The 27121-nt window shown below is 40.8% G+C and overlaps 1 protein-coding gene across 3 annotated transcripts in view; it reads right to left on the reverse strand.

Annotated features, from left to right (window-relative positions):
* The window catches only part of Chl1 (cell adhesion molecule L1-like), a 74835-nt gene that overhangs the window by 33348 nt on the left and 14366 nt on the right, over positions 1-27121 (reverse strand). For 2 of the 3 annotated variants that reach the window (XM_013010407.1, XM_013010405.1), the window contains exons 4-13: positions 24667-24789; positions 22881-23051; positions 21886-21933; positions 19791-19911; positions 16788-16972; positions 9987-10118; positions 6570-6710; positions 5719-5830; positions 3825-3991; positions 2403-2568 (exon numbers count right to left, since the gene is read on the reverse strand). In XM_013010407.1, the coding sequence (XP_012865861.1) occupies positions 2403-2568; positions 3825-3991; positions 5719-5830; positions 6570-6710; positions 9987-10118; positions 16788-16972; positions 19791-19911; positions 21886-21933; positions 22881-23051; positions 24667-24789 (1366 nt within the window). The remainder of the gene's footprint in view (positions 1-2402; positions 2569-3824; positions 3992-5718; positions 5831-6569; positions 6711-9986; positions 10119-16787; positions 16973-19790; positions 19912-21885; positions 21934-22880; positions 23052-24666; positions 24790-27121) is intronic. The other variant, XM_013010406.1, reaches the window with a different exon arrangement.

A 27121-nucleotide genomic window follows, 5' to 3' on the forward strand; every position in this document is an offset into this window, starting at 1 on the left:
GGATTGGGGGGGAGGGGGGAGGCTGGGAAGGGATGTGAAGGGTAAACAAAGGAGGAGGCTGCAATGCTTGGTAAGAAATGTACGCATTATCCTGCCTATGTAATTGTAACTCCTCTGTACAGTATGTTCACAAATAAAATAAAATTTAAAAAAAAAAGGCTATGGGAGCTGGAAAGGCGTCTTAGGGGTAGAGTGCTTGCCTAGCATGCATGAAGGCCTGGGTTTGATTCCTCAGTACCACATACACAGAAAATGCCGGAAATGGTGCTGTGGCTCAAGTGGTAGAGTGCTAGCCTTGAGCCAAAGAAGCTCAGGGACAGTACCCAGACCCTGAGTTCAAGTCCCAGGATTAGGGGGGGGGAAAGCCTATGGAGTATATATTTGGGTTCCTGATATTCTTTCCCAGGTAAGATGAGGCAATGTTTAGACCATTAGAAACAGACACAAGTGGGGTCTCTTAGTAAGACACATGGTGGTCTTGGGTAACTCTACTGTGGTGTATCTGATTCTGTGTTATAAAGAGTTTAATACATATACCTGAACAACCAAGAAATGCATGTTTCCTATAGAAAATGATTTGTGGAAAAGCAATGACATTTCGCATAACATACATGTGCACAGTCAGAGATGGGATCACATTTTTAAAAATTACAAAGTCAACATCTGCGATGTACAACAGGTCAAGATGGAATTCTATACTTCCGGCCATGGTTTAGCAGTATGCCGACACTTACAATTACTATCATACATTGGAAAACTGCTATAAGGAATTATCAGGAAGGCCTGAAGAGGTCACCTGGGATGTTCCTTCCAAAGGTAAATTCCTGAGTCCCACCAACCAGAACACCTGTGGTTGAGTCTCAATCTTTTGACAGTTTTGAAGAACCAGTAACAATTCCACAACTTGGCCACACAGTGGCAGTCTAGTGCTACTTTCTGCAAATCTTTTCAACCAGCTTTCTATCATTTGGTTTACATCATTTGTTGGCTTGTAACGATTTACTACCAGCAAATTGCTCCTTTATAAATGTACCTTTCACTCTGCACCTATGAATCATCAACATCAATGTTCATGTACTTAAAAAAACAAAGTGCCAGTAAAATAAATTCACCTAGTGACGTTCTCATTAAAATAATATAAGTAGTGCTACCTTTGCAGAGAGGAAGACACATAAATGAAACATTTTGATAGGCAGCTCAAACTGTCAGAGGTGTGGAAAGCTCAAACTTACCAGAAACTGCAGTGAAATTGAACTGCTCTACCTCTTGATGGTAGACAGTCTCATGTCTATACTAATAACTGAACCACGGGTCAATGAATACCACTGAATACGAATGATCAATAATGACACTGTATTCTACATTGGATATTCTCAGTTCATATTTATCCTGTACCCATTTGCTGCAACATCTGAAGAGTGTGTCCCTTCAGGAGAAATAAATGAGGAAAATTGCATGCAGTGATGAAGTATGCAGGGTATTCGGACTCATAACGAAATTGATTTGTTTCTGGCTTATCAATAATCACATTCGTCGTGGTAGATAGTTCAACATTCCTATTCCCTATCCCTAAAGCCTCCCTTCTTTCCCACAGCTCAGCGCACTATCTCTGAGTGGGATTGTTGGTTTGTTTTCCCTCAAGTTCATGGCTTCTTAGGAGGACACCCCTTACAGAGACCACATAGTAATCTTTGCATCCCTGTCTCACATCCCCTTTCTATTCCCTCCAGTTTCCAAGTGACCAGTGTTGTGGCCGGTTCTTTGCGGTCAGGACCGGAGTCAGGTTCGCAGGCTCAGGTGAAGTGGCCTCTGCCCCTCTCTGAGCCTTCAGAGCACACATTGGACCGGCAGTGACTCTGCTCTCAGTGGTATCCATGGGGTGAGGTGGGTGTGGTGATATCAGCCATGGCCACAAACCTGGCTCACAGCCGCAGTGCCGCTGTGCGATCTAGAACCCAAAAGAAGCCAGGCGCTGGTGGCTCACGCCTGTCATCCTAGCTACTCAGGAGGCTGAGATCAGAGGATCAAGATTCAAAGCCAGTCCAGTCAGGAAAGTTCATGAGACTCTTATCTCCTATGAACCACCAGAAAACCGGAAGTGGTACTGTGGCTCAAGCGGTAGAGTGCTACCCTTGAGCTGAAGAGCTGAGGGACAGCGCCCAGGCCCAGAGTTCAGGTCCCACGACCCATGATCATCCATTTCCTTGAAAGTGACATGGTAGTTTTTCCTATGGATGAATGAAATGTCATTGTTTAGATACTACATGTACTGGATCAAAAGTAGGGAGTGTTTTGTGGGTTTGCATGTCATTCTTGTGCAGGGGCCAGGCGAATGTGTGTGACCAGTTTGTAAAATCTTAAACCAAGCACAGAATCTGACCCATCATGATTGTCTTTCTTACCTGCCATCTTCGGTGCCATTGATTTCAAAGCCTTCTCCATCTTTGCTCCAGGACAGCTTCAAACTGCGCTTCAAATGTGAGTCACAGTTGCTCTCGCAATACAATTCAAGCATGTGAGATTTGTGGACTCGAGGATTCTTAGGGGAAATGGTGAGTTTTGTAGCATCTGTTTATACATGAAATATAGATAGGAGTTACTATCACAGGGCACAGCTTACTTTGTAATCAAGTGCCTGCAACTGAATCAACCAAAATTGTTAGCTTTGCTAGGCAAATCAGCAGGTAATGCTCATCCCAAATGTAATGTTCTAATGCTGTCTCTCATTATTACTGTCTTTCTTGGCAGGCTTGGTCATCTGGCAAAATATGAGTAAAGTACAAATTATAGCTCAGCAATTTTTCTTATTATGCTTAAGTATAAGGAATAAGCAAACTATAAGCAAATGAATGCTTTTAGAAGCTGAAAATAATTCCATTTCTCCATCTGTTGCTTTTTGTTGTTGTTGGTTATGGGGCTTGAAATCTGGGGTTGGATGCAATCCCTCAGCTCTTCATCTCACGGTAAGCACTCTACCGCTTGAGCCACAGTGCCACTTCTGGTTTTCTGGTGGTTTATTGGAGATAGGAGTCTCACAGACTTTCCTGCCTGCACTGGCTTTGAACCATGATCCTGAAATCTCAGCCTCCTAGTAGCTAGGATTACAGGCATGAGCCATGGGCACCCGGCTTCTGTTATTTATTTATTTATTTATTTTGTCGGTTGTGGGGCTTGAACTCTGGACCTGAGTGCTGTCCCTCAGCTCTTCAGCTCAAGGCGAGCGCTCTACCACTTGAGCTACAGCACCACTTCCTCTGTTGCTTTTTAATATGTAATTGGAACCTTATTTTAAAAGCAGGGAAAAGTTAGTTGATTTTCTGTTACCCTCTCCCTTTTATTTTGTTTGTATTTGTGCCAGTACTGGGACTTGAACTCAAGGCCTTTACCTTTTTCAGTCAAGGCTAGAACTCTACTAATTGAGCCACAGCTCTACTTCCAGGTTTTCACTGGTAATTGGAGATGAACATCTCACAGGCTTTCCTGCCTGGGGAAAAACTTCGATCCATGATCCTCAGATCTCATCTTCTTAAGAAGCTATCATTACAGGTGTAACCCCTTAGTTGTCTGACCTAAACAGGATTGCTAAATATCGTTGGTCATTGATCACTAATAACACCAAACTCCATGTTGTACAAAACCCTGGTGCATACATCATGCTTGCAATCATCTTTTAGATGATCTTCAATAAAGGATGGATTAAAAGGGGCCAACAGAACTACACAACTCAGATTGAAATCATATTGTTTCACTTGAGGACATGAAAACCTACAGAAAAACCATTTGAAAAATCATGCAAAGTTTAAAAACCAAAGAAGTAAAAATACTTCTAATATCCAGATTGGCTGTGACTGCAGTTTTTCCAATAGCGTTTTCTACCCAACAAGAGTAAGACCCCGCATCTTCTTCCGTGGCCTTCCGTATCTGCAAGGTGCCATTTTCATACACATGGTACCGGCGGCCTTCCAGAGGTTTAGCTGCGTCCACGGTCTGCCTATTGAAAAACACATAGCATCAATTGGGATGGGATGCTACGCTCCTATTCTCTGCTCGTTGATGTCATCGTCCCTTCCTCTGGTGCTTAGTCCACTGGGATTAACAGTTGTTCTTAAGTTTGCTCCTGATCTGTGGAGAGTCTAGGCAGTCAAGCCCAAGTTGGAGCTTCTGCTGTCTTCCTCAGTTACCAATACCGCTTCGCATCCACCCTCAGAGATTCATAAATACATTCTGGCTTATTGATAGTGAACTCTATAGTTAATGATCGCTCCCGGGTACTACATGGGAAAGTTAGTAACTGAGAGACATAACGAACCCTTCCACACCTCCTGCTGTCCTGGGAGAACATTGGTCATTCAGAAATATTAGAAGCCAGGAAAGCCCTTCCGTGGTGTGGACACACGGTGGATACACCTCATCCAGCTCGGACTCCTTTTCTCCTACCTCTATCCATTTTCCAACCTCTCCCTGCCACAGCTTGATGGACCCTTTGCATTTTTATAATAGGTGATAGCTCAGACTCAAAAATTGCCAGCATGTGGGTTGCTCACGGGGGGGGGGGGGCGGACCAAGGCAGGGACGAAGTGGAGGTGAAGGCAGGTCCTGCCTTGGGTGCATTATCTAAGAGGGAGTCAAAGATTCCATTGAGACAAGGGAAAATATCTCCATGGATTACTGTCCAAAATAAAGACAACAATGCCCCACATCACAACACCCAAACATAACGCGATTGTAATTAGAGACAATGTGTGGATATACTTGAATGGCAAGTTCACAGCTTTTACTCCGTCTGAGGCCAGCAGAATAATGGTCAAATTTTTAACAGTAGATTGGCCAGATGGTTTCAGTAAAAACGTGGTAGATCCACATGACAATACATGCTATGATATTGATTATATGAATGCTGGTAATGTTCCTATACTGACTGAATTGTTTCTAACTTAATTATGTGATTAATTACACAATTAATTTGTGTGATTACTTCTAAAATCATTTCTATAATGATATAGCTAATGGTTAGATAATTATATGTAGATAACCATATGTTAATTATATCATTATATTTTAGTAATATAAATATATAAATATACTTAGATAAGTATATTAAGTATTAATTTATAACTACATATTACTAATATAAGTATATAGAGGTTTTTGGTTGTTTATTTTTTTGCCAGTTCTGGGGCTTGAACTCAGCTCTTGGGTGTTATTTTTGAGCTTCTTTGTGCTCAAAGCTAGTGCTCTACCACTTGAGCCACAGTACCCCTTCTGGCCTTTTTTGAGTGGTTTATTGAAGACAAGAGTCTCACAGACTTTCCTGCCCAGGGCTGGCTTTGAACCATGATCCTCACATCTCAGCCTCATGATCCACTGGTGCCCGGAAGTATACGTGAATTGAATTAACTGAAGATTATTTGTTAAGGTGATCCTGGAATGACCACACTAACAGCTGGCCTTAGATCTGCTCCTAGTGAATAAACAAACCCAGAATTCCTTTGCTTCTTTGCTTTTTGAACACAGATGTCTCCCTGTCTCTGTCCACATGGGATGGCCATGACGGATGGTTTCTTAGCTTTAACTAATCACCTGTACTCTCTTAGCACCCAGAAACACCGGCTCCACACAGCAGTGTGGACACAGTTCAGCTCATCACAAGACAGATAAGGAAATAGGACAAAAAAACTCCCCAATCCCTTATCAGAAGAACAGGTCACGCTGGCTTACCAGGTCACAACTGCTTCAGGTGAAGCGAAGAACTCGCAATGTAAGAAGGCACTGTACCCAGCCACGGTGGCGTAGTTCTCTTCATCTTTCGTTTTGATCAGTGGGAGGACATCTATTGGAAAAGGACGAGGCTATAGTTTACATAGAAGACCTCTGGGCAGATCAGGCTTTATGATCTCCAAACCACATTAATGAGAAGGGAAGACGGATGGTTACAGGACAGAGCCCTGAGTCTGAAAATGATTCCAACTCCATACGTCTTGCAAGTGTCATTTTAGTATGGAATCCAATGCCCACAGGTAGGACAAAAGAGGATTTGATTTTCCACGCATGTTTTGTGTCCCAAGAATGGTACGGGGAAGGGGAGGCACAGAAACGGAGGGACAAAGGGTGAACTAATTCAGCAGTGATGCTCACCGGACACTGGACTGGAAATGAACTCTACAACTTGGGGTAAGCGGGGTCGGGAGGGAGAAAATGAGGGAAGGGGTGACACTGTTCAAAAAGAAAGGTACTCATTACCTGACTTAGGTAACTGTCACCCTGTGTACCTACCCCCTTACGCTAGAAGTAAAAAAGAAATCATACAAAATAATTAAACGGATATGTGGGTAATGATAACGTGGACCCATTTTCCCTCAGAAAAGAGTAAAGTAAATGCAAGGGCCCGGTGGGGTTGAGGTAGATGGGGGGCTGGGAGGGGGTGGGGTGGTGCTGATAGAAGGGTACTCATAAGTGGACCTGCTGCATTGATGCCCCCGTGTACAGCCACTTATGGATATATAATAATCCTTGGTGAATTAAAGGAGGAAAAGGGAGAGCTGCTCAGGTGTGCTCTCCAGCACGCTCACCCACAACATCAATGTTGACGTTGGTGAGGATGGTTCCGTGCACGTTGGAGGCCTCACACTGGTACACGGCAGTGTGATTTGGGTGGAGGTTGGTAAAACTGACTTCGTTGGGGAGGACAACATCACCAGCAAATGGATGGTCTGCAAAAGATGAAAGAATGATCGGAGAACGATGAAGAGCAGGACATGAAATATTTACACACCATTTGCTCAACGTGTCACACAGAATCTATATTTTAAGACCAGGTTGAAGGATAGTTGAACAGGGCCAAACACATTAGGCTTTCCTAAATGAATCACGGAGATTTCTTTTCAGACCCTTTTGCACTTTCTGTCTTCCTTCGCCTAGATATTCATTGTGGAATAGCTGTGGGGTTACAGACCATTGCCTGGCTAGGTCTTGGCACCCAATAAGATGGCAGGCGATTACTGCTGTGTAAGTCCTCCTGTAGATGGACTGAAACTCTCATACTTGTCTGAAGTAAGTCTAGTTTAGTACCAGCAAAAATCATGAGGTCAATGCATCGTGGGTCCATTCATCCATCCTTGCTTTCTCTTTTGACACCAAGTTCCTGTTTTACAAAGAAATTGTTCCCTACTTTTCTGCAGCAATAATGATTGTGTTATTTTGGGGGCTCATAGAAAACCTTAAATCTCCAAAAGTAAAAGAAAAGGATTTCCTTATACATCTTTTCTTCCAGGTCTCCAATAAGAAAAGGATTTTCTTATATATCTTTCCTTCCTGGCAGTCATAAATGAATACACTTTTTTTCCTCTCTAGACTGTAAGCTGCAGGGAGAAGTATCTTTAAGCGTATCCACATGATTACACAGTGAGTCCATAGCTCTGGAATATTATCTCTCACGGAACACACAGTATACATTTGTGGAAAGGGCTGCAAAAAAAATTAGAATGGGTGACATTTTATTCATGAGAGACTCATTACAGAGGCTGAAAAAAAAAATAGTCCCTGAAACAGATCAGTACTCTCAGCCTCAGAATTTATGAGGATGTTATCTTAGATTGGAAAAGGAATGTTGCAGATGTTATTAAGGTTAAAGACCTTCAGACAGAGAAACTATCCCAGATGAATCAGGTAGACCCCATGTAATTATATTGCTTCTTAAAAATAAGAAGAGTTGGAGCTGGAAATATGGCTTAGTGGCAGATTGCTTGCCTAGTATGCATGAGGCCCTGGGTTTGATTCCTCAGTACCCCTTAAACAAAAGAAATAATAAATTGTATTTTAGTTTTCTTGGTGGTCACAAGGCCTGAACTCTGGGCCTGGGCGCTGTCCCTCAGCTCTTCAGCTCAGGTTAGTGCTCTACCATTGAGCCACAGCACCACTTCCAGGTTTTTCTGCTTATGTGGTGCTGAGGAATCGAACCCAGGGCCTCATTCATGCAAGGCAAGCACTCTACCACTTAGCCACCTTCCCAGGCCCGATAAATTGTATTTTTAAAATAACAGAGAACCATGTAGCCAGAGGGAGGTACATAACTATAGAACAAAATGGTCAGAGAGATGTAAGGATGCTGGTTTAACCAAGGGCTTGGAGTGGGGGGGTGAATGAGGAGGGCGTCATGAGATGGGTAATTGGAGCAGGCTATGGGATGGGAAAAGCCAAGAATGCTCAGCTGTCCTGACATCTTGATTTTAGCTCAGTAAGACTCCATTAGACTTCTAACTCACAGAAATATATAATCATAAATGTACCCCATTTGAAACCACTGAGTTTGGGGGCAATTCGTTAGAGTCAATTAGATAGTGAATATAATTCTTGAGGAAAAATTTTCAAGTATCTTTGGAGAATTAGATGGCTAGCTCTTTTGAGTTCTTGAAGGCAGAATGCTCGAAGAGCGCTGCGAGGTCTGTGTGTCTGAGTTGATGCTTTACACCACACACACACACACACACACACACACACACACACACACGTCTATGCTTTACCGAGCTACCCTGATCCTTCCTTTCTTTCTCCAGGCCTTCTGGACAGCTCTGAATGAGCACAGCATCTGCAGCAGCCAGGAATCCCTGCTGTGCTCTCTTACCAGTCTGTGGAAGGTCAGCAACAACCACGACCACATAGCTCGAATGCCGCAGGGCCTGTGCACACACACATTGCAGTCTGGCTCCAGAGATGATAACCAGACAGAAACTTCTACAGTCCAGTCACCACCCCTCATGGCTGGTTATATTTATCTCATTCAGCCCAAACAAACGACTACTTTCTTCATTTTGTAGCTCAGAAAGTTTAAGTTTGGGGAGGAGGGGTTATCCAATAAACAGCTCAAGGCTACACAGCTAGGAAGTTCACACAGCCTAGAAGGAACCCCAGTCTGTGGTCCAGGGGGAGGTCTCCCAGATATGTGCAAGTCTAAGGCACAAGAATAAATGGGAGATGGGCGCCGGTGGCTCACGCCTATAATCCTAGCTACTCAGGGGGCTGAGATCTGAGAATCGCGGTTCAAAGCCAGCCCGGGCAGGAAAGACCGTGAGACTCCTATCTTTAAACCACTAGAAAACCGGAAGTGGTGCTGTAGCTCAAGTGGTAGAGTGCTCGCCTTGAGCTGAAGAGCTGAAGGACAGCGCCCAGGCCCAGAGTTCAAGCCCCATGACTGTCAAAAAAAAGAATAAATGGGAGGCGTGAAATATATCTAATATTTGAACTTGCTCTTGATTGAGCTGAAGCATAACATATATTCTCTCCTCTTGTTTGCACAAATTACATTCCAAGCAACTTGAGCTCTGGGTTTGAGTTGAGGTTGTGGACTTCGAGGTCTAGTCAGAGCCTGGTACGGGGAGAGGACAGGTCTTCTGTTCTGGTCTATTTTAGCCTTTCTGTACTATGCTTATCCATGCAGGTCTCAGAACTGATTGGACAAGGACATTTGGTCTGGGAGATTGAAGAATGGTTAAGATTCCTGGATCCTGGGACATGTGCATTCATTTGAGCCTGACATGACTTTTGGTCCCTGAAAATCATGGAGACAAGTAGGATGTCTGATGACCAGTGAAGAGACAAAGGTTACTGCCACTGGATGCCAGAGAGGTCCTGACTTCCCAGCTGTGTTCCCAGACACTCAGAAACTTTATTTCTTTTCAGGGAAAGGAACCAATAAGTGTCTTTCCTTCTTGGGTGCATCCTGTTCCTCATTTAGCTGCATTTTTAAAAAAAATTCAGTTTTATAGATGCTTCTTAAATTAATCTAATCATACATTATTTCTGGGTCATCTATACATGACACATTCCCATAAGCAGTCAAGTTGCCCAGAAAGAGGCACTTTCTGACTTCCTGCTCTGCCATTCCAGCCACTTCCCAGCTCCACTTTTCACACGCCCAGTGTGTCTGCCTGTTCACCATCCCATCCAAGCACGGAGGTGCCCATTTCAGCACCCCTGGTAAGCTAACTCACGCTCAGCCGGGGCGCCATTGACTCTCCACGTGATGGTGGGTTGAGGATACCCTCCAGCCTCACATAACAAGATCCCACTGCTGCCTGTGCTGAACACACAGCTCTCAGGCTTCTTGGTCCAGTAGGGAGGCTCTGGAAACAAAGAGAAGGGCTGATCAGGGCTCCATCTATACAGAAAGGATAGAAAAAAGTTAAGGCCTGCATTTCTCCTGCTCACCAGCAGAGGGCAGGCACCACAACTCTTTCACAACAGTAGCTTTCTGTACACTTGCTCTGCAAAGGAAACTGGGCATCTTGTGTGTGTGTGTGTGTGTGTGTGTGTGTTTAATTTGGACTCCATGTATAATAACTCAACACACTAAAAATAGCCATAGATAGCCACTTTATTTAGCTACAAAAGTAAATCTTCCTAGCTGAAAATGAAAGAGGAAAAAGCACAGTGTGCTGGCTTCAGCTTTGCAGGCTGCAGCAGGGGTACAAGCAAAAGATCTGAGAAATGACACTGAGAAATGTGATTTGAGAGCTGGTTTTAATGAAAGTAATTGGAACTGTCAATATTTTGTTTCTTATCTAATGACATTCGCTTTTGGGGGCTTTCTTTTCTTTATTATTCTTAAGTAGTTTTATAGGTGTAAGGGTTTCAATTTAGCAAACCAGTTCATGAGCATAATAATGCATCTCAATCAATATCAGCCTTTGCATTATTCTTCTGCAAAGGTGCAGACTTTGCTGGTTTTGAACTTATGATCCCCCTACCCAATTCTACTCACTAATTACTGGTTAGCCATCATAGCTGGTTATAACATTTTTATATCCATCCATCCTTATATCTATCTAACGAGTGAATTTGGACATATATTTTTCTTTGTCAGATGTGGGGCTTGAACTCTGGGTCTGAGAGCTCTCCCTGAGTTCTTCAGCTCAAGGCAAGCACTCTACCCCTTGAGCCATAGCACCACTTCCGGTTTTCTGGGAGTTAACTGGAGAGAAGAGTCTTTTTTCCTTTCCAGGAACTGAGATCCTCAGATCTCAGCCTCCTGAGTAACTAGGATGACAGGCATGAGCTACCAGCACCTGGCTAAATCAGGAAATATTGAGTTAACTGAACACCATTTTTTGGAGATGAAGGGATTTTGTTTGCAGGCTTTACTTTTGGTCTTGCTATGTAACCACAATAAAATCAACATGTGGGACTTACAGGAAAAAGCTCTAAGAGCAGACACAGTATCCTGTTTACAGCAGAAAACCATGACTATGGCTTTTCAGAACATCTAAAACTAAAGATCAGGAAAGGATAATATTCCTTTCAATTTGCCAATGTAATAAAATCATGGTTTCCATTTCTATTATCAAATTTCCTTAATCTCTTAATATAGATAGCTCTGAGAATCTATATTAAGATCTACGGCTGTTAAGAAGGAAGCCGGTCTTAAGGTATCAGCACCTCTAATCCTTTCACCTCACAGACACTGGACTGAGCTTTGGAGAATCATCTAATTTTCCCAGTGCTGTCAGCACAAACATTCCCGTTTCCTCTGTCTGCCACTTCATGGGTCTGTGGACAGGGCCTATGGGAGAATCAGCCTGGACTCAAAGCTTTGTGGTTAGCTTCCAATTAATTGCTCCTTTTTAATCTAGACTAAAATGAGAAACAACGTCAGCTTGGTTTACCAACTATCGATTGCTTTGTGCTTGCAATCGAGACTCCTCAGTATCCATTGCACACTCTCTAGGAGTTGTGACTAAACCTCACCATAACAGTTTTTTCATACATTTTATGAAGGTTTCGATGTTCATTTTTCAGCCTCCCAGGTCTGCTCCCTGGCAGAAGTTGGTCCTGAGTAGAGGTAGACAGATTTCTGCCCTGCGGATTGAAAGACTTGAAGCATGACATCTCCCAGTCTTCACTTATTCTCCAGCTGGAACTCTCAGTATTGACACAAAGATTCAATATGCAAAAGTGCAATATGGAAATAAATAGTGAGAGTCCTTGGCCTAGTGAGCTTGTGAGAACTAGGGAGGGTTCCTACTCTTCCTTGTGCCTCTTCTGTTCACAAGTCAGACACTAGTAACAGACATATAGAGGAAACAAAAGAACCCACCACCAGAGACTCCAGGAAAGAGGAGATCAGAGAAAGAAGGAGTACCTCAGATAGTATGGAACCCTTGTATTCTGGTGATCCATGGTCTCATAATTGCATATGGCTGTTGGGATTAAACTACTTATTCCCTAAAGAAAGTATAGTAAAAGCTGAGTACAGTGGCCCACATCTGTAATCCCAGCTGCCCAGCTGGGGGAGATCAGAAGGACTGCGGTTTGATTAACCCTCACTCAAAGTTAGGGAGGTCTGATTTCCACAACCCCCACCAAAAAAAAAGGCGGAGGATTAAATATGAAGATCTTGGTTCCATGATGGCCAGAGGCAAAAAAAATATGAGACCATACTGAAAAATAACTCAAAGCTAATGAGGTGAGGGGCATGAATCAAGTGGTAAAGCAGTTGCCTAGAAAGCTCAGGGTTCTGAATTCAAATTCCAAACCCAGTAAAAGAGAGAGAGGGAGAGGGAACAGAGAGAGAGGGAAGGGAGGGGAAGGGAGGGGAAGGGAGGGGAAGGGAGGGGAAGGGAGGGGAAGGGAGGGGAAGGGAGGGGAGGGGAAGGGAAGGGAAAGGGAAGGGAAGGAAAGGAGGGGAAAGGAGAGGAGGGGAAGGGAGGGCAAGGGAAGGGAGGGGAAAGGAGAGGAGGGGAGGGGAGGGGAAGGGAAGAGAGGGGAAGGGAAGGGAGAAAAGAGAGAAGACAAAGGAAAGAGAAAGAAGTAAAAATAAAAATAAAAAGTAGGACCATATTGGGGCATTAGTGGCTCACACCTATAATCCTAGCTACACGAGAAGCTGAGCTCTGAGGATCAGAATTAGAAACTTGCCTTGGAAAGAAAATCCATGAAAATCTTCTCTCTCCTCAATCACCAAAAAGCCAGACAAGGGGTAGAGCACCCGCCTTGAGCAAAGAAAGCTCAGGGACAATGTCTAGATTTCAAGCTCCAGGACTGCCACTCAATGACTAACTAACTAACTAAATGAATAACTGTTAGCATAAAGACATTAGCTTGGTGGATTTTGGGAACATTGAGGTGTGGGCCAGAGGTAAGCCAAAGACAAATAAAAAGTGTATATTTTCCAAAGCTCTTCACATGCAAGTATATGAATGTTAAGATCTAGTTGACAGAATGGAAAATAGAAACACAAAAGGATGGGTAAAATTGAAGATGCAAGGGAAATTCAGAAAAATTCCATTCTTTCATGAATTATGCAAAGATATGTGGTAACTGATAACTATGCTGAAGCTTTATGTGGAAACTTTATCCACTTCACTATAATTGTTAACAAGACAATAAGATCATAAACTGATCTTTTACTGATAAAAATAGAAATATCAGTGTCTAAACACTGACAATATTATATGCAAACTAACAGAAGATGTTTATCATTGAAACAAAAACAAAACCAGCACAGGAAATTTGACATCTATTAAACAGTATTAGGAAAACTGCTTATCACAAATTCCTATTAAATACTTATATACTAATAAGCCAAATTACTGGGTTTATCAAAAGGTAGATTTAATTGTATGTTTATGTGGTGACTGTGTGTGTCTGTTCTGTGGCTTGTACTTGGGGCCTGGGTACTGACCCTTAGCTCTTTTGCTCAAGGCTAGTGCTCTATCACTTCAGCAACAGCTCTACTTCTGGCATTTAGCTGGTTAATTGAAGATAAGAGTCTCACAGCCTTTCTTGTTTGGGTTGGCTTTGAACAGTTATTTCCAATCTCAGCCTCCCAAGTAGCTAGGATGACAGGTGTGAGCCATTGGCACCTGGCCTATTTGCAAATTTTAAGAAATAAATTTCTGCTGGACACTGGTAGCTCACACCTGTCATCCTAGCTACTCAGGAGGCTGAGCTCTGAGGGTGGAGGTTCAAAGCTAGCCCAGGCAGGAAGAGCATGAGACTCTTATCTCCAATTAACCACCAGAAAACTGGATGCTAGCCTTGAGCTAAAGAGCTGAGAGACAGTGCCCAGGCCCAGAGTTCAAGCCCCACAACCGACAAAAAAAAAAAAAGAAAGAAAGAAAAAGAAAAAGAAATTTCTTATTTGAAAATAGAGTTTTCTTAATTTCATTGATGGAGTTGTATCTCAAATCAGGTATCAGTTCAAGTACTTTGGAATTGTGGATATATAATTATTAACACTAGATTTCTATTACATTTCTCAATTCATGTCCTAAAAGAATCAAAAGTTGATGGCATAAAAATTATTGGTAGGAGGTTATTTTTAAATAATCAGTTGAAATGTGCTTGATATCATGGGTTGATTTCTAATGTATTTAGAATGGTTTGAATCCCATTCCCTTCTGTCTTTTTACTATGCTATGCATGCCAAGAAAGTACAGTATGCACAGTTTAGGCATCATGGCTGGCTTTGCCCCTATAGAAAACAGGATTTGAATTATAGCTTTATTTCATATTTAGAATATTACAGCTTAAAATATAAACTTCAGGAATCAAAGTTTCTCTATACCAAAGAAATACCACAAATAGAATGTCTTACAAGCAATACTTTTACTTAAGCATAGAGGGTATTTTTCCGAATGGATCATATCTGCAAAGTTTACAGTAACCACCTTTTTACCCCTTTCCATGGGTCACCTTTATTACTTGATGTGGGTCCCTAAGCAAGTGAAAAAAAATAATTAAAAATAAAAACATAAAAGGAAGAGGTTTCAATAAAGCAGTAGAAAATTGAACAGGGGCGAACTCATGCACCTAGACAATGAATAAAAATTATATTTACTATATTCAAAATTAGCAGGAAAATAGAGATGTTGAGCACAATTTTCTTTTCATGGTACATTGGAAGAGCATCTCCTAAAGCATATAACTGAGGTCCATTTAGTAGTCTCTCACTAAGGGAAAATGATGAAATGTTCCTCATAAAAACATTATTTATATCTCCACAGTGCTATTAGCTGTTTTATGAAGAGTGGGAACAATTTGTTCAGGGAATGTACATTCTTTTGGACTCCTATAGCCCACGTTTTAAATTGCATGATTAATTTTACATCTTTGATTACTTTTGCAACCCTTGCAATTCTTTTTGAGAGCCTCAGCCTTAATAGGCAAGAAAACTGTGGGCAGATTGTTAAAATATTCAGCTACCAGAGTAATGCCCCAGCCATCTGGAAGGATTTCTACTAGTCAGCAAACTTGGAGCAGGGAGAGCTCACAATTCCACATGTCTGCTTCATGTGTCCATACATGTTTGCTGGACAAAGGGCCAGGGACCATGTTGTATGGTGGAGCCAAATGGACTGGAGACTGACGTTAGACATTAAAAATAAACTCTTCCTCTCTGAATTTCTTTGTGCTGAATACAGTGCTAGAGGAATATTTTCTTGTTGCCAGATGTGCAGGTTAATGTCTGATATTGAGCTTTTCTTTTAGATAGGTTTTTCCTTTTGTTGAATGAAGGAAAATGAAATTCTCATCTTGATTTTTTTTCCGTACCTTACCTCATTTCAGAGTTTTTTTGGAAACACAGTATTATTCCAAACAGGGACATGACTAATCAATTATCCTAACATTTACTTGCAAGTGGAATTTGTGTCCAAGTCTTTTTTTCCCACCCATTAATTAAAACACCAGGTCATTACTTAGGTCTTCCTTGTTCAAACTGAAGCTTTAAGTGGTGAACTTTATTGGAATATTAATGAGAGCCTGAGAGCTCTAATTCACTAAAGGATCACCCTGGAGAGACAATTTCTTTCAATAGTTAAGCCTGGGCACAGTACTAAAGAAGTACAAATGCAGTAATTATTCCATTATTCTGATCAATACAGTCAAGTAAACCACAGATTGAAGACTTCAATGTGATCAGACCTCAAGAAAATAGTCTCCATCAATCAATTTCACAGGAGGGCCAGATAACCTTTACCACTGAAGAGCAGGCACAGATTCAATATCTACGTTTGTGACTGCCTGGGTTTTGTTTTGCTTTTCATTTTAAGTGATGTCATCCTTGTTTAGCTATTTCTATTGATAGATTAAAAAATACCATAAAGCCTCAGTTGACCTAAAAGCTTGGATTTATAGAGAAAAGATGTATTTTTGTATTTTAGGAAAAGAAATGAATGCTTATGACATACAAGAAATTCTTTCCTTTTCATTCTAAACTGCATATTGAATATAATCTAAACTCAAGATACAGTCTAGAAAATGTGGAAGCTAGAATCAAGCTAAGATAAGCTGTCGTATGCCCTCATTTCTTTTTGTGGGGAAAATGACGTACAGAAAAGTGAAATCACATGATGAAGGCCAAAGAGAGAGTGTCACATTATTAGAAAGAAAATCTCAATTTTTTTCCAAGTTCTTGGTAATACTGTATTCCACCAAAATCTGACTTTTTCAGTTAATATTATGCAATATCACAGATATACCTCAATACAAATTAATTCAGTTCAATGGTAAGGAAGAGTAAGTTTGGTGACTAATTTAATAAATCCTGGAAGCTGTGGATGTGTGTGTGTGTGTGTGTGTGTGTGTGTGTGTGTGTTGAATCCTTCAAGTGATCTTTCCTTGTCATCTGTACCCTTCATATGGTGTGCTTGAGAAATCGAAGAGTATTAAAACTTCGTGCTTGTACGTTAAACATGTCAAAACCACTGACCTATCTGAATACATATACAAAGGGCCATGTATATAATCATCGTCTTTAAGTAGAAACAAAAAAATCATCTTGGAGAACATACCTTCTACTGTGACATTGAAAACATGACTCGCCATTCCTAAGAAATTGTTGGCTATGCAGCGATAAAGTCCTTTGTCTTGGAAGGACACATTTTCTATCTTCAAAGTCTTGCCATAGTTTTCTTTTGTTTCTCTTTCCTTTGGTAAATCCCCATCCAATTTATTCCACTCGATCTGTGGAGTTGGTCTGAAATAAATAAATGGACAGATAGATAAATGAATGAATGAACAAATAAATACACCTGAGGACAGTCTTCACCAGCTTGCATTTACATACCCACTGAACTTTATTATCCTTACCAAAGAGACTGACCTGCACACATGCAGGGCTGTAGGTAAGTATCATACTTGGTAAGCTGCTAATAATTCTCTGATCTCTTTATTAAGCTATTTAACTACTTTTGAGTAAATGTGACCAGAAGAAGCTGTATATTTGGAATCTATTGTTGTGGTATTATGATATATTTTTTCAACTGTGAGAAAAATCTTTCTGTGGGTTCCCCTCTTCCGGTCCGACCTTGAACACAATGTTGACATAGGCTCCAAGACTCAGCATTAGGAAACAGTGATTTGCCTTTCATCCTAAGGAAAGTGATCTTGGATTGTGTGGCTCAGATGAAAAGGCAAAACACATTGGCTGGCTAAGGAGAGGAAAAGGACATTCATTCCAAGGTAGCCTGGAGCCCACAATATGCTATCAGACAAGAAAGTCTGAGTAAAACTTATATCTCCATTAACCGGTCAAAAAGGTGGAAATGAGCCAGATGCTGATGGTTCATGCCTGTAATCCTAGCTACTCAGGAGACTGAGATCTGGGGATCGTGGTTCAAAGCCAGCCCAGGCAGGAAAGTCTGTGAGACTCTTATCTCCAATAAACTACTCAGCAAAAGCTGAAAGTGGCGCTGTGGCTCCAGTAGTTGAGCACTAACCTTGAGCACGAAGGGACTCAGGGATAGTGTCCAAGCCCTAAGTTCAAGCCCCAGAAAGGACAGACAAAAACTAAAAAAAAAAAAAAAAGGAGAGAGTATGGCCTAACCACTAGGCAGAAAATGTAGCCACATCAGGTACAGGTTTGGGTGACACTATGTGGGTATTTTTGTGTGTCAAAGATGCACAGATATGGACATTCATTTCTTTTGATATCTTTCTTTGTAACTTTCTATCTTTTCTCTTATTTAAAGACAACCTACACAATGCCCAGCCCACTCAAGACATGTGTGGGAAAGAAGGAAAAAGGAGTCCGTGAGTGAGGAGACTGAGAGAAAGGCAGCCCACGATTGTGATGAATCCTCTGAGTGTTTAGTTTGTTCCTGTGTGAATCCACATGAACACAACCGTGACAGCAGGTGGTCTCCATCACGGGTCAGGTGGAACACGAAGGCTTAGGTCTACTACAATCAAACAGGAACCCAATTTCCTCAACAGAGGCCACACCGCTCCACATCCAAATATTTAGTATTGGCAATGGAAGGGAAGCAATGGTAATGGAAGGGAAGCAAACAACTTGAATACATTTTGCTGGGTGGAAAGGAAATTTGGCCAAGTGCAGGAGTTTTCAAACCACTGAAATTCATCCCTTTCCTTCATCATGTCATTTAAACCTAGTCATTCAGAATGAATGTGTACAGTTATTTTTTAAACACTTTTCTATTAAAGAGACTCCCAGCTCAGTGTTGATGGCTCATATGTGATCCAGGATACTCAGGAGGCTGAAATCTGAGGATCACAATTCAAAGCCCGGGGCAGGAAAGTCCATGAGACTCTTATCTCCAATTAACCACCAGAAAACTGCAAGTGGCGCTGTGGTTCAAAGTGGTAGAGCACTAGTGTTGAGCAAAAAAGAACTCAGGGACAGTGCCCAGAGCCTGAGTTCAAGCCCCACAACTGACAAATATACAAACAGACTCGCAAATGTCCATAAGCTTATAAGTTGATTATGGCTCAAATGGATAAACTTGATTGGCTAGGGAAATAGAATTCTCTTTTTCATGTCATTCTCCATGGTGTCTTGGATGGTATGGAAGGATTGTTAAGTTCAGAGGGGTAATGGTGAAAAGCAGATGACAAAATGACCAAATTATGAAATAAGAAAGCATCATTTTACATAGGCTTACAGTAATTTCCCAATAAATACAACAATGTCAAGAGATGACCAAATGACAACCAAGCCTGGTGACTCAAGCCTATAATCCTGGCTGCTTAGGAGGTGGATACTGGGAAATCATGATTCAGGGCCAGCATAAGCAAAAGGGAATTCTCCAGAATCCATTTCAAATAATGGCTTTTCTGGGGAGATGGGTTGTGCGTGCCTGTTATCCCATTGACTTGGGGAAACATGAGTAGGAGGATTACAGTCTAGACTAGCTGAGCCTAAAGTGAGACGAACCCAAGCAAATAGGGGCAGGATGCCTGTTTAGCAAGCCTGGGGTCTAAGTTCAAACTCCAGCACTGGGGAGAGTAGCAGTGGCCAGAAAAGAGAGAGAAAAGGAAAAGAGAGAAGGAGAGAGATGACTGAGAGAGGGCTGTTCGTGATTTCATGTAGGCACTGGGAAAGTACACTGTGAGGGCAGTTCAGTTAAGCAGGTTTTGATGTGAAACTCTCTTAAATTCCACAGCCCAGACCTGCTTGTGTGTGAAGACAACAGGGTGAAACATGAGGTAAATGAGAAAGGAGCAGAGCTGGTCCTATAGCAAGTAGAAGTAGCACAAGATACAGGGAGAAAAGGGCAAAGCTGGGTGGTCTATCAACACACTCGTACTCAGAGGCCAGCATTGACTTCCACGATTGACTCCATTAAGGAGATCCCACCCTATCCCAGAGACAGAGGCAGTGAATTAGGAGTCCATTTTAGTCCTGTCCTGATGTCTATGTACAAGTGTCTTCCTTTGGTAATACAGTAGCAGGACTTGTCACTTAGAAAAAGAAAGACATTTGAACATGTGTACGTGGCCCATTCGAAAACCAGGATACCCAGCCATGAGCAAGCAGGGGTCTGGCTACTCACAGGCCCTCCGCGAAGCACTCCAGCAACAGCGTGTCTCCTTTGAGGATGGTCATAGAAGACGAGTCGCCTCTCTCAGGAGGAGGCAGCAGCAGTCTAGGCTTCCTCTGCTTGATTGAATTGGCTATGGAGAGGAATGGCAAGGTTGGGCCTTTTGCAAACAGGGGTAGTGGAAATTCTGTATGCTGCATCTGTCTCCAAACATCTTAACATAGGTGTCCATGTGGGCATAGACATACATCTGCATGCATTTCGATTTAGACTGCTCTTCTCTCTTTCCCTGAAGCATGAGTTGTGCCTCAGATTTGTTAACTAATTATTTCATAAAGGTTATCATTGTGAAGATTGAAGGCAAGTAACTTCTTGATGAAACACTTAAGCTAGGAATCTGTGAATTTTATATGCTACACGTTTATCAGGCTTTGTCAGGTGTGGTGGCCATTTGTCTTCCTTTTATTTAATGTGCCTATGTGTTTGCTAAGGTTCCTAGTAAAAAAACACAGTTTCCTGGGTTTATAATGGAGAAATTCTGACTGAAGAAATCAGTGTCCTCCGGAAACGACTCACAGCCTCAGGAACTCTCAAACATAAAACCCATATTAGGAAATAGCTAGTAAACATTCTTACTAACTGCAAATGGGCCTAGTCTATTTTTTCTCCTTTTTTTAAAAAAAGCATAATTTTTACAGATGAGAAGATTGCAATATCCACTGCTAATTTCTATTTTATTTCCAAATGCTAAGCATGCATTGCTTCTGTTCTTATCCAATATCAATGCAATTTGACTTTCTATGGAATGGAAATAAATAGTTGTCATTCTGTACTATCAGAAGAAGGAACTGTTAGGTGCTAGAAACAGTGTTTGCTTTTCTATGTGCTTTTTACAAGTATTGACACAGCGAGAAATCACTGTTGGCCATTGACTACACACAGTGGTTTTTATTGGATGCTGTAAAGAAAGTGTATAAGCCTGAGGTGTTGACCCCAGAGAAAATGATGTCTGGGAAACATGAGGTAACTTAAGGCTGAGGATAGCCAAAAAGGATAGCTCTGATTTATTTCTCCTGATGTCACCCATGCATCAAAAAATTGAAGTCGTAGGTCCACATGACAAGATTGCCCTCACTACAGAAAATAGCCTGTTACATAATTCATATTACATAGACCTCTTACCTAAAGCGCTAACTCTAACAGGTGTTCTATGGTTAAAATAAATGAAACAAGAAAGGTCTCACAGACAAACAAACTGAGAAAACACCGCAAAACTCTAGTCTTCTCCAGAGAATCGCAATGCATCATGGTCTATTAGCTATTCTAACAAGTCTTGTGAGAAAGATATTCATTTAATTTTCTTAAATTCAGTGTTTTCCTACTTCTCTTGACCCTTAAATATTTCTTTTTATTTGCTTCATATAAAGCTATCCATCTAATGTAGTACAAAAGATGCATTAGAAAACCCAAGATAACACGGTCATATTATTCAATGTACATGTGTGAAAATGGGACCAGTTAAATTGAGGGGATAGGGTTTGAAAGAGATTGGCAGAGAACAAGCAAAGAGGTGACATTGATCAAGATGTATCGTACTAATGAATGGAAATGTTTAATTGAAACTCCTTGGTACAATTACATAAAGATAATTTTTTTTAAAAAGAAATGATCAAAAATGAAAATAAAATTATTTTAAATACCTACATCTGTATCTATGCATCTTAATAAATTATGTGATATTATAGAATTATAATAATATAGTGATACAAAATAATGTGCTACATAATTCTAATTAAATGTCATTATACCTATATAGTTATAAATATAATTTAATAATTTTATATTTAACATAATGTATTAGTATATTATAATAATATTTAACTATTTTATATTTTTATAGTTATGAATATGTAAAATTCAGGTTTTTTTGCATGCACTAAAGAGGACAATAAAAAACTCCATGGTAATCAGTTTTTTTAAATTAGGAATGCTAGCATTGTAATAAATTCATAAAGGTAACAAAGGAATCATTCATATTTTGAGGTGTGATCTCTGAATAAGTATTAAGGTAAAAATTAATACTAATTCTTTGCACTGCTTAACTTACCCTTGGAATTAATTTCTGTGGATGAACTTGACTCATTAGCATGCTTTACTGAAATAAAAAACAAATGGAAGAAAAACAACACAAACATAATGGTACATGCTGCTATTAATAAAAAATGATCAGTCATGTCTTTGCAGGAAATTACAGAATGGGGTAGAACATGGTTCCCCTCTCACATGGTTATGGGAATATGGTTTAGCACAGAAGAAATTATGAAGAGCTTATTCTGGAATTCCCATGGATGAGTACAGGTGGAAAGGATTCAGGTGACGGCATGGCAGTATGATTCTACATACAATAATGAAAAAAAAACCATGAAATACGGACCACATCAGACAATAAAATGGTCATGCCAGCTCTCCACAATTCCAAAGCCAATTATTCAGCCTGTAAAACGATTGTGGATTATCTCTTCCCTTTGAGTCTTATGTTCCTCCTCCCACTAATTACTCTTTCCCATTTGGGAACCCAGAAACAAATAGGAAACAGAATCAGTTGGAATAACTTTGCCAAGTTAGGAAGGACAAAGAAAAAAAAACCCTTGCTAAAAATGTTAATCCTGATTCTCTTATTTTCGACTCTGTTGTTTGGTCTCCCATCTCCCGCCTGCCACGTTATGCAAGGTCGCAGTGAATCAATGCTGTCATCTTGCTTTAGAAAATCCAGGAATTTCATTGTGTGTTTCACCCAGGGAAAACTGACTAGATCCTGCATATATCAAATGAAAGACACTTGTACTGTGAATTGAGATTCCCCCCACCCCCCACCCCGGCTGCAGAAAAAGAGCTACTGTTGATCTGCACATGCAGATGTTTTGTTCATCTGGATGAAGTCTCTGGAGTTGAATGAAATAATCACGGAAAATACCAACCCTGATCTAAATGGCTCCTGCCAGGATGAAATTACACACACACACACACACACACACACACACACACACACACACACATTTGCATTCAGCATGCAAGACAGATTGATACATGATTTGGACTTACAACTGTTCACTGTTAATTTCATTGGCATCTTTTGTACGATCGTCCTCAATCTTGGAAATGCAGCAAAGCAACAATAGTCATTCCGACTGTCTTTTTCTTCCACATTGGCGAAGTACAGATCCCCATCTTGGCTCATGTAGACTCGTTCATCTTGCTCAATGTGTTCTAATTCTGGAAGGAAATATGGAGTGATTGTGAGGGGCCTTTGTCCCCTACAAGTATTTTTTTCCATTCATTCATTTTTAATCCCTTTAGGTTATTTCACCTTATTTGATTTTTTTCTTTTCTTCTCCTATTCCTCTCAAATTTGGTAATGCTAAAAGAGCAATGAATAGGCAAATATTTTAAAATAAGAAATGAACTACACAGCTCCTAGGTGGAGATAGGAGGGGAAAACTGAGAAGGAGCAAGGGAAGGGGTAACATTGTCCAAACAAAATGTATTCTACCTGACCTATGCAATTGTAAACCCTCTATACATCACCTTTATAATAAACAATAAAATTAAGTAAATAAATAAAGACAAGGAACTAGGAACTCATGAACAAAGCTGCCACTGACGGTCGAGCACTTGAACATTGTGTGTCTTTTTAGATCTTTACTTCTGCTCCAAGTCTGCACTGACCTATAGGAAAACCAGTCAAGTTGGATAATGATTGAACATTCTTTTATTTTTGGAGGGATGGGGGTATGATATTTTTTTGAAACAGTGCTACTGAAAGGAGATATATACAATGCTGTCCCAGTGCAACCTGAGAGATGGAGTTTGCAATTTTGGCTTCAGCCAAAAGCAGCTTCTTTTGCTTTATTTTGAAAAAAAAATATATATATATAGTTTTCTATGTGGGACATAGTGAGGAAATATCTAGGGAGCTAAAGCAATGCTAAAAGAGGGCTTTACAGAAAGCTGGGATTTGTGCCAGACACTACTGGCTCACACTGTAACCCTAACTACTTAGCAGTCTGAAATATGAGGATCACAGTTGGAAGCCAGTCCAGACAGAAAAGTCTGAGAGACTCTTATATCCAAAGCCAGAAGTGGATTGTACCTCAAGTGTTAGGATGGCAGCTTTGAGTGAAAAAGGTCCAAGCCCTGAATTCAATCTCTAGTACAGTACCTGCACCAAAAAAGGAAGGAAGGAAGGAAGGAGGGAAGGAAGGGAGAGAAGGAAGAAAGGAAGGTAGGCAGGCAGGCAGGCAAGCAGGAAGGAAGGAAGGAGGAAAGGAAGAAGGGAAGGAAGGAAGGGAGGGAGGGACAGAGGGAAGGAAAGAGGAGGGAGAGGAGGGGGGAAAGGGGAGAAGGAGAAGGAAAGGGAGAAGGAGAGGGAGAAACCCTGGAATTTATGTCAGGAAAGCTTCTTGGAAAATCCAGCACAAAGGTTAACACTAATTTGTTTGTGCGTCTGTTCATTTGGCAGGTAGAATATACTTACAACAGAAATACTAAGTTAGCAACCCAAACACAAGCCAGTCTCAACTCGAACATGACCTATATCCCAAAAGGCAATTAATTGGAATATAGAAAGTCCAGTCTTCACAGACCTATTCTTATATTTTCAAATGTAATAAGATCAAGAGATAGCTTTAGTGGTTTGTCTAAATGTTTCCCCATTTGCACTTTAGTTTATACTTAGGACCCAGGGCAGACTTTTGAATTTGTCTGTTTTGAAGTAACCTGTTTGAGTCTGCAGGAATACGCTTACGAGAAAATTTTACATTTGGCATCTTTCTTTTAATCAACATGCAATTAATCTGCACTCTTGTCAATGGGGTGCAGCATTCCTTACCAATATTCATCCAGTAAACGTGCAGCGGGGGTAAGCCTTTGGGCGGATTGCAACGAAGGACAATGGGGTCACCTTCTTCCACTTCCAAGGGATCGATTTTTTCTTTGGGGAATTTCGGAACACCTGGTGTGAAGATAATTTTTAAGACATCATTTCAAGTGAGCACATAATGCCACAGCACCTTCTATAGTATTACCAGTCACGAATATGCTTTTTGAAATAATGGAATATTTTTTTTTTTGGTCCGGTCGTGGGGTCTGAACTCTGGGCCTGAGCACTGTCCCTCAGCTCTTCAGCTCAAGGCTAGCGCTCTACCACTTGAGCCACAGCACCACTTCCTGCTTTTTTCTTTTTGCTTATGTGGTGCTGAGGAATCGAACCCAGGGCCTCAGGCTTGCAAGGCAAGCGCTCTACCACTGAGCCACCTTCCCAGCCCCAAAATAATGGAATATTTTTAAAGAAATTCAACACCATGGGCCCTTGCTTGGCTCATTCATCCCCCCCACCCCCCGCAGAGGTTAAAACACTTTTAAGAAACGGATGTGCATGCTTATATAATTTTAAAATGCTTCAATCCTAGGCCAAAAAAAAAGATTGTTGCGGTGTGACATCAATAAGACAAAAATACACTTGTGCATATTTTTTTTCCAGGCTGAGGTGTAAGTCACAGTATTCGCTTATTTTAGTTTTCAAAGAGAAAAATAATCATCTGTTCTCCAAATACAGTTGAGTTTTATATGCCCTATCTGCTGTTCACTGCAAAGGTCTTAAATGTGATTGGCAGATATCTGTTCAGAGAATTAACTACGCTAAATAAAAAATTCAAACCCCTACATTGAGAAAATTGATACGTGTCCAGTGAAAAGCCAAACATGACTACTGTAAATTGCAAAGAGAACCAGCAGCATAAATATAATTTTAGATGAAATGGAATTGGTATATGAAAGAAAATTCTCCAATATTTAAATCTGTTTGCTTCTCATACATGAGCCAAGGCTATAAAAGAGCAACACAGAATTAGAACTCCAACAACAGTGATTAATATTCTTACAGATGTATTTATATTTATAAGGATATAAAACTTCATTCAGCCTGAACAGTATATGGCTGTTTTACATTTTTGTTGAGGGGGTTATTTTCATTTTCAAACTCTGTAGGCTAGTACTGAGGGCCATGAGCTTATAAAAAAAAGATATTTATAAGCATCCTGATCTGATAGGATTTATTAGCCAGTATTCCATTTCTGTATTATATTCTGAACCTGAGGCTCATGATACACTATCATTTTATTCTTGGAGGTCTAAAGGTCTGCTCCTTTACAGCACAATTTCTTCTGAGCCTCTTTGTGCATTTCTTATGTGTTCCTAAGCCCCTCATCCTCCGCCCCATTCTTACAATAGTTGAGGGAATTTGCTGACATTTCTTCTACAGACACACCAGCTGGTTACTATAAATTGCTTTTTGTCTAAATTCAAGGACCTTTCAAAGCTCCAAAGCGCAGGAAGCCATGTGGTGGCTGCAGCCTCTCAGCAGTTCGGGAAGGCAGGCTTATCTGTACGCATGCAGCGCATGACTGGCTCTCTGTGGATTCCCTCCTGGTCCACTCGTTTCTATCAGATTTCCTCTGGAAATCTGAAAACATGCTCGAAATGGCAATCTTCCCTGAATTATACCTTTTCTATAACATACGGTTTCTATGAAAAGTTAGAAACATATGTTTAGTTTGCTCACCACATGACAAATACCATGATAAAATACCATGTGAGCTATTTTGTAAAACCCACGTTTGGATTGAGAGAAATATTACTTAAGTCATTTTCCAGAAAAGAGGTGGTATAAAGTAAGATGTAGTAACTCATAAAGAAATACAGCTGGATACTGATGATTTACACTTGCTACTCGGGTGGCTGAGATATTAGGATTATGATTTGAAGCCATCTTGGGCAGAAAAGTCCATAAGATTTTTACCTCCAATTAACTACCAAAACACCAGGAGTGGAGTTGTGGCTCAAGTAGTAGAGTGTCAGCACTGAGAGGAAGCTCCAAGGTTCTGAGTTCAAGCCCTAGTGCCATCCCCCCCCACACACACACATACATCCCACATATTATGTGCTCAGACATCCAAATTCAAATCACATGTAAAGTTATTGTAAATGAAACCCAGAACATACTAGTAAAGACAACATAGTGGCTGGGTGGCAGTTGAATCTATCGATAAAAGAAACAAAGGATAAAAGAAACAGAGGAAGAGAAACAGAAAATATAATGGAATGGCTCTGCATTTCCATTCTATAGTATGCAAACTCCTCAGTATTTAATGTGAACTCACAGCTCACTGGATAATATCTATAGCTAGAGATAAAAGAGATAACTAATATCTATAGCTATAGCTAAAAGACATAACTAATAAGATATATCAAAACTTAATTTGAGAACTGTTCTCTCAGGGCTTGAA

Source organism: Dipodomys ordii, unplaced genomic scaffold (genome assembly GCF_000151885.1).
Source record: "Dipodomys ordii isolate 6190 unplaced genomic scaffold, Dord_2.0 Scaffold12, whole genome shotgun sequence".
Lineage (NCBI taxonomy): Eukaryota > Metazoa > Chordata > Mammalia > Rodentia > Heteromyidae > Dipodomys > Dipodomys ordii.